General features: G+C 37.6%; 1 protein-coding gene across 1 annotated transcript; it reads right to left on the bottom strand.

The window, feature by feature from the left end:
* Positions 1-3,424: 3,424 nt before the first annotated feature.
* Positions 3,425-5,095, bottom strand: LOC135209231 (CAP-Gly domain-containing linker protein 1-like). The gene has a single exon (XM_064241927.1). It carries the CDS (start codon positions 5,093-5,095, stop codon positions 3,425-3,427), a length of 1,671 nt encoding a protein of 556 aa, XP_064097997.1.
* Between the last annotated feature and the right edge of the window lie 7,734 nt (positions 5,096-12,829).

Here is a 12,829-nt window from a genome sequence, read left to right as displayed (position 1 = left end):
ACCTTGCAAATTCAACAAAAGTTTGTTCCCTACTTTTTTCTAAGTTCCTGAAGCGTTGCCTATAGGCTTCAGGGACTAACTCATAGGCCTTCAAGACAATAGCCTTCACACTCTCATAATCTGATGACAGATCCTCCTCCAGAGTTACATACACCCTCTGAGCTCTTCCAACCAATTTACTTTGTATAAGAGTGGTCCAATACTCTTGGGGCCACTCCAACCTTGCTGCAATCCTCTCAAACGATACAAAAAACTCTGCAGCATTGTTTTCTTCAAATTTAGGCACAAATTTGAGAGCCTGCGCTAAATTAATAGCAGGCGTTACTGACCTATTTGGGGAAGGGGGAGGGGAAGAAGAAGAACCTGTCCCTCTCATGGCAATTTCATGCTGCCTCTCCTTTTCTCTTTCCTCTGCCTTAAACTTTTCTATTTCAAACTCCATCTGCCTCAGAGCGATTTGCCTATCCAAAATTTCTACAGACAACACTCCTTTATCAGGTTTCACTTCTTGTTTCCCACCTGCCTTAACAGTTTTAATATATTCATAAATTTGCAATAGCAATACACCCTTTCTTATGGACACTTCATATTCCAATTCAAAATGCTGCGCTACAATTTCCAAGTCTTCCCTATTCAACTCTGCAAGCCTCTCTTGCCACCCCTCTCCGCTAAGGAGTTCTAATACATTAACAACCATAATGACCACTGTTATTCACACACAATACTGAATTTACACAAGAAAACCACGAGGAGGTGAAAATATGCTGCCTGAAAAATAACCCCAAGAATTAACTTTGCACATACACCGGTGAATACTTAGGAACGAAAGATCCTGTCAAAACGGTCGCCACTTGTGATGGTTGGTTTGACCACCACACAAAACACAAAACTTTTATCAAATAGTATTCACCAAAATACCATACTAAGTCCACAAAAGGTGGAATAGTATCCAACTTCAATAAGAGTGCAATGTCAATTCAAGGGGACAAAGAAAATACCACAAAAAAAATACTTAATTTTAATACACAAGTTTCAGACAGAAATAACACCTGAACCTCAACAATACATTAATTAATGAGAAACACTCACTCTTAAACTTCCTGCAAAAGAAAACAATTACACGATTAAAGACAGGTCATCAACACATACATACTAAAAGGGGAGAGGGTCCAGAAAGGAGGAGGCAAGCGAAAAGTGAGAATACCCTAACCAATACAAACTAATATCCCTAACAACTTCATAGGTCTCCTCTTGGAAGACAATAATACACTCCACGTCTGGAGGTTTAGTCAAGGTGGCAGGGAAAATTGATCCCAAACTATGGTGTTGGAATAGGCTTTCACAATCTCCAATAATGACGTCAGCAGATGATCAAAGCCGTGATCTAAGTAAATCTCGGTATAATTCTTATTACCTTGGGACAGAGAGGTCCCCTTGGCTTTTACTGAACCACGGGAGGTGCACAAATTGAAGAATGAAATATCCTTGATACAGAGAAAGGATATCCAATGTGCTATACAGCTTCAAGATGTAGCTCTGCAATAGGGTGAGGAATTAATATAGTTTCAACTGCAATAGTCGTGCCCTTCAAGGTTGGAGGCTCAGAAACACACTGAGGCAAACTCCTCCAAGAGTCAACCTCCATCCCTCGGATAACGAAGGAGCGCAGCCACGTAACCAACACAACTTGAAAATATAAAACAGTCGTTAGCCAATAACAAACACCAAGATAACCACCGGTGGTGAGACAAAAAGCTAATAAAGAAAGAATACAACACTTCTATACTTAACATTAAAAATCTAAAAACTTAAATAATCTAGAAATAAATGACAACTAAGTTACAATATATATATATATATATATATATATATATATATATATATATATATATATATATATATATATATATATATATATATATATATATGGGATACAATCCACAATGAAGTAAAATCCTTCTGTAGTTTAAAATATATATATATATATATATATATATATATATATATATATATATATATATATATATATATTTTTTTTTTTTTTTTTTTTACAGGGTTAAAGCTTTCGACCATCAGCTGTGGTCTTGTTCACAGCTGATGGTCGAAAGCTTTAGTCCTGTACCAGGAACATATATATTTTAAACTACAAGAAAGATTTTACTTCATTGTGGATTTTATCCCCATTTACTTGGAGGTACGACATAGTACCTGGCTTCTGCAATATATACACGATATATATATATAATATATATATATATATATATATTATATATATATATATATATATATATGTCTATATATATATTATGTGGCCTTTGCCGATCAGAGTTGATCTCACCCATGGGGCATCCTTGCCAACGGAGCTTCATAGGACAGGGGTTTTAGTTTTACCATGGATGGGCCCTTCCCCTTCCTCAGCTCTATCAGCTAGCCAAGTAGATAGAATCCTCAGCCATATGACCATAGATCATGTGACGCCTGCCAGCCTGTGAAGGACTTCTAGATCAATTCGCTGCCATCGATGGAAAACAGGAGATTTCTTGACAGTCCAAAATCCAGGCAATTCTCTGCTCACTGTTGATGAAATTCACTCCTTTGCTACAGACTGGAAGCTTCCAATCTCTAAGTTGTACGACGTTGGAATGCAGTGACTCCTGACGGTGTCCTTCGAGCTCTAAGTCCCTCTGCCACAATGGGATGATCAAATATTTTGCATATGTAAAAGGCATTGAACTTACGGGTTTTTACACCGCGCCAGAGGTTGCCACAGTAGTATATGCAAGTATTGGATCCATTATGCATTGCATAACCCATATTTTGCATATATAAAAGGCATTGAACTTACGGGTTTTTACGCCGCGCCAGAGGTTGCCACAGTAGTATATGCAAGTATTGGATCCGTTATTTTGCATATATAAAAGGCATTGAACTTACGGGTTTTTACTCCGCGCCAGAGGTTGCCACAGTAGTATATGCAAGTATTGGATCCATTATGCATTGCACAACCCATATTTTGCATATATAAAAGGCATTGAACTTACGGGTTTTTACTCCGCGCCAGAGGTTGCCACGGTAGTATATGCAAAAAATGGAATTTATTTTGCAATGCACAACCCAATTCACATATGAAGTAGTCGGCATGAAACTTACGGGTTCTTACGCCGCGCCAGTGGTTGCCTTCCACCCATATGTGATTGGGCAGTGATACCCATTTCAGAGGGTATCGTGTGGCAGGAGGAGGGGCGCTCGACGGGCCCAGCAGCTGCTGTAGTCTCTCGATCGCACAGAGATGCTTCCACAACTTTATCCAGGAGTGAATTCCATCACAAAACTGAGTCAGCCTTCTTCGTGCCCAACTTCGAAGAGGTCGTCCTTTCTTCTTCCTTCTGCTGGCAAACTACGTCTTCCTAAAAGTGCCTGGTTCTTAAGTGACGTAGTTGCCCTTGTAGAGATTTCTTACCATTGCAGCATCTCGCTCCAGTCTTCGGAGGTTAGCTGCAGATTTCGTCCTCAGCTTTTGATGTATTTGTTCTCTACTTATAAGCTTCGTCACTGAAGGAAGATTAGCCGAGTCTTTTGAGTGTCTCCTTTTGGCAGCTGAACGTCGTTGCGACGCTCTGATCTGGAGGATCCCTTCCTCGATGTCGTCCATTTGTCGGTAGAGGGCTTTGCAGTTGACCTGGGGCTTCATCAGACATCGAGGTTTAGCCTGGGAACTTTCCTTTCCAACTTTCCTCTCTGATCCAGGCTGTCTTTTCGGCGCCATTTTGGTCAAATTCTTCTCTTCATACAAAGTGTCCTTTGCTTTGCTAATCATATCAATCCTTTTCATGCCCAAGAGTCCGATTTTCGTATCCTGGGCCAAGGCCTCTTCTTGGAGTTTTTCAAGTTCCAAGATGGCCTCCATCTTTTCAAACTCCATTGTCTCAAGTTTCTCCTTGGTCTCAGCAAGCTCGAATTCAAGTTGGACTGCCTTCCTCGTCATTTCATTGATCTTTCCATTGGCCCTTTGTGCTACAATACTTTCGATTCCTTCTATCAAAACGACGACGTCATTTTGCTTCACAGAGAGCTCATTCTCCAGGCGGAGGATCTCTCTGTCCCTCTGGAGGTTGTGGGCTTTAACATCCTCCAACTCCCTCCTTTTGTCAGCTAATTCTTTCCTGCATAGTTCGAGCTGCTTAAAATTTCCTTGGGCCATCTTTTTCTCAAGGGTAAGGACTTGCAATTGATTTTCCAAACCATTACTCTGGAAGATCAGGTCCTCGCTTTCCTTCTGCAGACTTTCAATGCTATTCTGCTTCCTTCTATTATCTTCTCGCAGTTTCTTCAAATCTTCGTTTTTCTTGACTAGTTCATTTTTCATTTCGGTTAGACTGTTTTCCTTCTGCTGCAGATCTCGACGCAACGTCTCCTTTTCCATGTCGAGAACTGCGACCGTGTTTTCCAAAATGATGAGGGAGGAGTCTTTGTCCTCGTTCTCTCTTCTTAGCTTCTGCGTTTCCTGCGTCTTGAGTGCTATCTCGCTTCTGAGCTTTTCCATTTCTGCTGGCATTGTGAGGAGTTGCCTATCCTTCTCATGATTGAGACGTTCCAGTTCAGTTATATTGAGTGCCAGCTTCGTTCCTTCTTCAGTCAGGCCCTCTACCTTTTTACTTAGTTCGTCTGCTAATCGAACCTTCTCTTCGAGCTCTTCCTGAAGCGTGGAGATGATTCCATATAATATCTGGGTCGTTTGGCTGGGTAAATGCGATGTCTCTTCACAAGCTGAACTAGAGACATCTTCACTAGCCGATTTTTCGTCTTCTTCACAGTCTAGCTCATCGTCATTCATATCGTCTTGCATATCTTCATTCATACTGTCTTCCATATCATCATTCAAATGCTTGTCCTCTTCAGTTATGGCCAGCGACGGACAGTTGTCCAGAGCCATAAAATCATTGAAGAAACGGACAATACCTATGCAGAATCCAAGAAGTATGAATACTTCAATGGACAGCACAACAAGATTGACATAGACAGCTTTCTCGCGGGGGAATCCGGCCGCGAAGGCAAAGCACTGGTTAAGCACCAACGAAATCAAACTTAGAATCATCTTTGCGTGATGCAGACCAACTCTATTTGCTTTAACCCTCGATTTCAAAACTGACACATGAGTGACGCGTCAGGATTCCGGAGCCATTGTGGTCTCCGCCGAAGCTGCTTCTGTCTCCTGTCTTCGGGGATTCTGGAACTCTAATCGTTCTGAATATTCCCACTCACTGGACATAACCAGCTCTCCAAGGAATCCTCAAGTAATGTTTCCAGCAGAAAAAAATAATATAGGGAATTCGTCCAATACTTTAAAGACTTTAAAATATTTAACCCATGAATTCAAAACTGGTACGTTTTCCCTATAATAATAATAATAATAATAATAATAATAATAATAATAATAATAATAATAATAATAATAATAATAATAATAATAATAATAATAATATTTGTGTTCTGTTAATGATAATAACAAAATTTAAATTTCATGGGAGATTTTAGGCGAAATCACTTTACTGTTGCTTGTGTAAGTGTGTATGTACACTATATATATGTATGTATGTATGTACATGCATACACACATACATAAATATGTATGTATGTGTATATATATGTATATGCATACATATGTGTATATATATACATATATATTTATGTATGTATGCATGAACTATGTAGTTTAAAATCTCTTACATACTGATATTGAAAACTCGATCCGTAACTTAACCACAGATTTGAAACGAGCCGGCGTAGTTATTGGCGGTAGTGATGCTTTTAGTCGTGATACAAAGGATTTAGTCAGTATGAAAGAGATTTATGAAAAGGGAAATGTGCAAAAAGGGACTGATATAATTTTTCATTTCTCTTGTTTTCTTTACATTAATGCAAAGAGATTATTATTATTTTTTTTGGTCTAGTTTGCTCTTGTATTTATTCATAATCTTCTTGAGAGAATGGAAATGTTCGGAATAACTTGGTGTGTAGAGATATTGTTTAAAAAACAGAGATCCTCTGTGTCCTTCCTCAGCCAGGTGTATTATGTCTGACGAATTTTACACCAGCCGAAAAAAAAATCGACTATAGTAACAACAATATTCATTCATAAAACTGATAATACAAAAATGTATCCATGATTTCATCAGCATGAAAGTCAGTTGAAACCAAAAGAAGGTAGTCCTCCTTCGATAAAACAAACCGAGTAGGCTGTAGCACAATTATTATGATCTGTACCCTGACTATAGCGTATATATTACATATGTATTACTATCTATTTAATGGGTGCGTAACTCTAACAAATGTTATGTACATAGACATTTTACAGCAATAACTCTAATAATGATAAGAACTTATATACTACTTTATAGTGTCAGTCTTCCAACCACCGCTACATTAATTTTCATATCGTAAACAAAGCTAAAGCGAGTAGGGGAGACCGGGGCTAGTTGGCACACTTTTTACAATTTTGGTTACTGCCAATATAAAACAAACTTTTTGCAAAATTCTTACCACCATTGAAAAATATTAACATTCGTCTTTATCATAGAGCCAAATAATCGTTGTTTGCTTTCAACATAAGATAAAATAAGCTTTAGAAAAAAATAACTTTTCGTGCCACTTGCCCCACGGGGTAAGTTGGCACACATTATGGGGTAAGTTGGCACATTGATAATTAAAAGAAAATTACTACATTGCATTTAAATCAAATAGCAAAAATACCCTCTGAATTTCCAAAATACAAAATATAAGGCATTGGTATTACTTCAGATCATTATCTAGTTGTAATTGTGGCGGGTGTGAAATAAATCCTCCTCATAGTCTTCATGCTCCCACATGTTACATGCCCTGCACTGGACCCACACTTCTCCTGGCTTACCAAACACAGGCTCTCTTCAGCTGAGCTTTCTTCTGGATCAACAAGAGCTGTTATTAAACTCTGTATCACGCTGATGACTGATCTGAAGCCCATGTGTCTTTTCGGACATCTCTCAATCTGTTACATGACCACCCGTAAAATCAAAATCTTGAAATAGTCTGTAATTCAAAGTTGAAATTCCATCAATCCTAAACCAATTGAAAACCTCAGAATATAGTGACAGCTAGAGGTAAAGCCGAGGAAACTTTACCAGGAATGTCACAGATGGGCATACTTGATCCTGGATTACCAGTCATCCACGAATCACATGCCCTGTTAACACATTTCTTCAGATGTCTATAAACACTAAAATCCAGGGGCTGCAACTTGTGAGAATAATGTGGAGGAAATGATAGGACACTAATCTCATTATCCTTCCAAAAATCCAGAAACAAAACGTAAATTATATAAATAAATAGGCTTACTATTGTTACCAAATAACGTGTGTCAACTTGCCCCATTTATTTTGAGCCAACTTGCCCATCCCTACAATTTGGTACAAAAACGCTTACCAGTCCACACCAAGAAGCCTTGAATTAATAATTTTAATGCTATAGAATCTTTAAACCATAAGGAAAACTATGCTATCATTGAAAACTAATCTTTATGAATGTATAGATGTTATAGCAAATAACAGAAAGATTAAAATATTTACTTACTACAATCAAAATAAAAAATTGTCTCATAAATTCGAGCTCCTACGTTCTATCTCTAGAATTTTGCTGGTAATTGAGGAACCACGTGGCAATTACACAGTATATGTACTAGAGTCATCCTATTGGTAAACTTTAAAGTCATGTTGAGTATGCCAACTTACCCCTGTAGCCAACTAGCCCCGGGCTCCCCTACTATAATTGAAGTCAGTTGCTTGCTTTCACAAAATAATAATATGACTGAATTATTATGGGCCTACAGATGACTGTTATTTATATGAAACAAATAAACTATTTTTGCGTTAGATCAGCCATCGTCAACCGGGGTTCCGTGGAACCTTAGGGTTCCGTAAACGATCGCCAGGTGTTCCGTAAGAATTCAAGTTTTATTTAATTATTTGTTATTTATAAGTATATATTTTTCGTTAAACATGGCGTGAGAAATCGTAGTCCTATAATTTATTTTATCGTAATATATCGTGCGAGATTTTTTCCCTCTGTTTTACTAAAGGTAATTAATACAAATGCTTACAAACACACACACACATACATACATATATATATATATATATATATATATACACACACACACACACACACACACATATATATATATATATATATATATATATATATATATATATATATGTGTGTGTGTGTGTGTGTGTGTGTGTGTGGTGTGTGTGTGTGTGTGTCCTTGGGATGAGGAAAATTGTCTCAGGGGTTCCTCAAAGTGTCAAAGGTTGGGAAACACTGTGTTAGATAAATACAAAGGATATAGAAAGGATAAAAATATTTATTAAATATATCACGATAATGTATGATACGGGTCAATAGTAGCCCACTATACTAGTCTAGACATTCATTATCAGGGCTTGCCCTTCCCCCTGCCCACCTGTTAGGGTGTGTCTGTCAGGGGGAAACTACCGCTAAAATGTCTCTCATTACCATCACAGCATTCAAGGATATGAAGTGCTATTGTAGTACAAATTTTACTCGGTATCTCCAATGTTGGATGCAGTTCCTGTCTCCCCATCCCCCTCCCCACTCTTTGTGGGGTATCTGTCAGGGGGTAACTACCCACTAAAATATCTGTCAATACCACTGCAGTACTCTAGGAAGTGCAGTGCTATTGTAGTACAAATTTTACTTGGTACTATGATGTTGGATGGAGATCCTGTCTCCCCCTCCCCCCCCCACTCGTTGTGAGGTGTCTCTCAGGGGGTTAACTACCCACTAAAATGTCTGGTATTACCACCACAGTACTCTAAGATGTGCAGAACTATTGTAGTACAGATTTTACTTGGTATCTCCATGTTAGATGCAAATCCCGTCTCCCCCTCCCCTCCCCACTCGTTATGGGGTGTCTGTCAGGGGGTAACCACCCACTAAAATGTCTGGCATTACCATCACAGCATTCGAGGATGTGCAGTGCAATTGTAGTACAAATTTTACTTGGTATCTCCAATGTTGGATGCAGATCCTGCCTGCCCCTCCCCACTCGTTGTGGGGCGTCTGTCAGGGGGTAACCACCCACTAAAACGTCTGTCATTACCACCACAGTATTCTAGGATGTGCAGTGCTATTGTAGTGTAAATTTTACTCGGTATCTCCTAAGTTGGATCTAGATCCAATTAACCCCCGCTTTTCAGTGCGTCAGTCAGGGGGAACCCACCCTCCAAAATGTCTGTCACTGGTCATTCTACAATCATTAGAGTCTGCAGATATATTATATATTAGTTTCATCTGGTATCTCATATATTGGATCTAGACCCAAAATCTAACGAGCAATTAGTGGTGCTTGTTAAGTAAACCACCCATATATTTTCGGCAGACGGTCAGTTTCACAGTTTACAAGTCTACTCCTAAATACCGGTAGGGGTTACATTCGGTATCTCGTTCGTTGTATCTCAATGGTCTGGGCTGCCGGTCTACTACGTACCTTGATCAAATTTTATCAATAAATTGGCTCTTGTTTGGTTAAAATAGTATTTTTATGGTTATATGAGTCGTAAGGGAAATTTTAAAAGATCACTGGATAAAAAATCTCGTGCTAGATGCTAATAGGCCTAAGATTACCGAGTCGTAGAAACTTGTTAGTACTACAATACATTTCTTTGAAGCTTCGGGTTTTAGACCTATATGGAAAAGAAAGAAGGAAATTGATCGAAATACCACAATATCAGAGACAGATGACCTCAGATTGAAGTGGAATTAAGAAAATAAACTTCGTTCTATTTCAGTCATTTTAATTTCCAAATCAACCTATGAGTTATTCGATTTAACTTTTTATTTTTCTAGACTTTTACTCATTTCCAACTCAAGAGAACGTGTAAAACACCACGAAATTCAGTTCCTCTTACTTGAAAATTAACAAGGTGTTGCTTTGGTTGTTGTTAGATAAAGCTGGCCTTATGCCAGCAAGGGGACTTGACCGTGGGAACAGCTTTTGAAATGACTTCATTAGAAGAAATTTAAGCTGTCAAGCCAAGAACTAGAGCGTTTTCGGTCATTCGTCGCATAATACAGTGAAAAGATGGAACAGGAGTAGTTAGACTGCAAGACAAGAAATCCAGAAAACAAATTAAATGAAATAAAAGGATTTAGAAGGTGGAACTGGGGGAAGACTCCACAGGTACACCAAGAAATGATAGCGAGAGAGACTGAACTGCAAAACTGAAGAAAATATGCGGGATGGAGGGTAGAGTAACTGTTATGCCTAGGTCGATGTTTCAAATCTCCCGCGCATGACGTCACACGCGAAACCTCGGTTGCCACTTGAGAAGCCAGTAACGTCTTCCCCTTGCACATGGTAACAGATAGACTGGAGTTTTCAGGAAATTGTTACAATTCTTCCGGTGCTTTTGGGATTTCCGGTGCTTTTGGGATACGTGCTATTTACGGGTACTGTAACATAGAAAGTGACAATGTTCGAAGTGAAAAGGCTAGCTTGTACCGTTTCCCTAAAAATCCCGAAATGTGTAGGAAGTGGTTGAAAATCGGCAGACGTGACCATATAAACACCAAAAACGCAAAGTGTGTTTGGTTCATTTTCAACAAAGCGATTATGCAACAAAAAAAAAAAAAAAAAAAAAAAAAAAAAACAGGGAGGCATAAAATGTTTAACTGCTCCCCTGCAAATGCAAGAAAATTGAATGATGATGCCATACCAAACCAACGTTTACCTCTGCATGATAGTACCGCTGTTGGTTCAGGTATTTAACACCTTGACTCTGGTTTAGTCTACCTGTTACATTTAAAATTATGGATGAATATATTAACTGTAGGCTTATATGATTACTTCTTTCACTTAATGTGCATAAATATGTCTACCGTTCGATTCCTAATGCAAGTAAACCATATTTAGCTGGTTAAGGGTGATACTATTGAAATTAGGCCTAGACCTATGTGTAGTTAAGAATAACTGCAAAGGGGATATACTAGTCATCACGAGAGATAGAAACACGAACATTTTATTGAAATTGTCTTCATGTGCATGAAATAGGCCTATTATTTGTCGGGCAAAGGGATGGGGGACAGTTACTTTAGAGAGAGAGAGAGAGCGCGTTTTGCTTCACTGAATGAACCATAGGTTTTTAAGATAATTCTAGCAATTAAAGGGCAAATACAGTGTGCTATATCTTCCATTCGATTCCTAATGGATATGAACCATGTCCACTGGTTAAGATTGAAAAATTGTAATTATGCCTAGACCTATGTTTGTTGATAATAACTGTAAAAAGAAAATCTTAGTCAACACGAAAGCGAGAAAGAGGGTAAAATTAATTGGAATTGTTTTCATGTGTATGAAATAGCCAGTTATCTGTTTGGTAAAGGAAGGGAAAGATTATGAGAGAGAGAGAGAGAGAGAGAGAGAGAGAGAGAGAGAGAGAGAGAGGAAGTTGACTAAGAATTTCATTCACATGAAATGGCCTTTTTTTTTATCTTTTAATAGAAAAATATTGCACTTCATTTACATAAGTAGGACATTACCAAAATATCACAAAATTATATACCTACAATATTTTCAAATTATTATGGAATTAGAAAAAAAGAATAGAAATCAAAATCAATATACTTTTTGCTGAATACACTCTTTTGTCTTTATATGTTTCTTAATTACCACTTATCATAACGTAGTTTATTTTTCACAAAGGCATACGTTTCTTCTTTTGTGTTTGTTTATCTTACTAATACAAACCGCATTTATATATATTTATATATGTATATATATATATATATATATATATATATATATATAAATCCTATAGATATATATGTATATATATATATATATATATATATATTAATAAAATCATAAACGCCTCATTTATTGGAGTTCCCGAGTGAGAAGTGATCTTTAAGTATATACATGGTACTTCAGCAACCAACCAAAGGCTCAATACTTTAAGCATTAGAATTAGTGACAACTGCGACAATTATGAAAGAACAGGATGCATATCGCATATATTTCATTTTTGTAGGTTTATTGAATGTACATTGAAATATTTCGAAAATGCGCTATATTTTTGTTGTGAGATTAACAGGGATAAATTCTCGAATACCATCATGTTCAATTTTAAATATAATACTAAAAAAGACCGAAATATGCTGTAATAATGATCGCTTTAATATATATATATATATATATATATATATATATATATATATATACATATATATATATACATACAGGGTATAACACAAGTTTATGCAAATATTTTGGGGAATTAAAGAAAAGGTAATTCTGAACAGAAACTGTAAACATGCATTTTGACGCTTCGTTTGTCGGTGCTGGGAAATTTAAAATAACCATCATCATTATAGCTGCGATGGCGATCAGAGTAGCCTGGGATGTGCGAGAGGGTTTGAGGGGGGGGGGAGGGGGGGGGGGGGGGGCGGTGCGGGGGCCACTGTATTGAAGTGAATGAGGCAAGCGAATTAATAGTCTTTTAAAAATTATTTTTCGCAAGTAATTTAATTTAAACAAGTCGCTAACAACGGTAACATACGGCTTTATATAGACCTTCTGAACAATCTCAAAATGATCTGCAACATATGGAAGAATTATTCAAAACTTTCCACGGAGAAACGTTGTAGCCGGGAGTCATGGCTGTGTCCAGTCTGCTCGATATTTTCACGACCAAAATTTCTGTAGGATATATTTAGTTATTTTTCTAGATGCAGAGTTTCTTTCGGAATGATAATATTAAACTCAAAAGGAAACGAA

This window comes from Macrobrachium nipponense, chromosome 11 (assembly GCF_015104395.2).
Source record: "Macrobrachium nipponense isolate FS-2020 chromosome 11, ASM1510439v2, whole genome shotgun sequence".
Taxonomy (NCBI): Eukaryota; Metazoa; Arthropoda; class Malacostraca; order Decapoda; family Palaemonidae; genus Macrobrachium; species Macrobrachium nipponense.
This window is presented reverse-complemented; position numbering and strand designations above follow the sequence as displayed.

What these genes read in the sequence shown, in the direction of transcription:
- LOC135209231 (XM_064241927.1), bottom strand. Translation starts at nt 5,095, where the DNA reads ATGATTCTAAGTTTGATTTCGTTGGTGCTTAACCAGTGCTTTGCCTTC.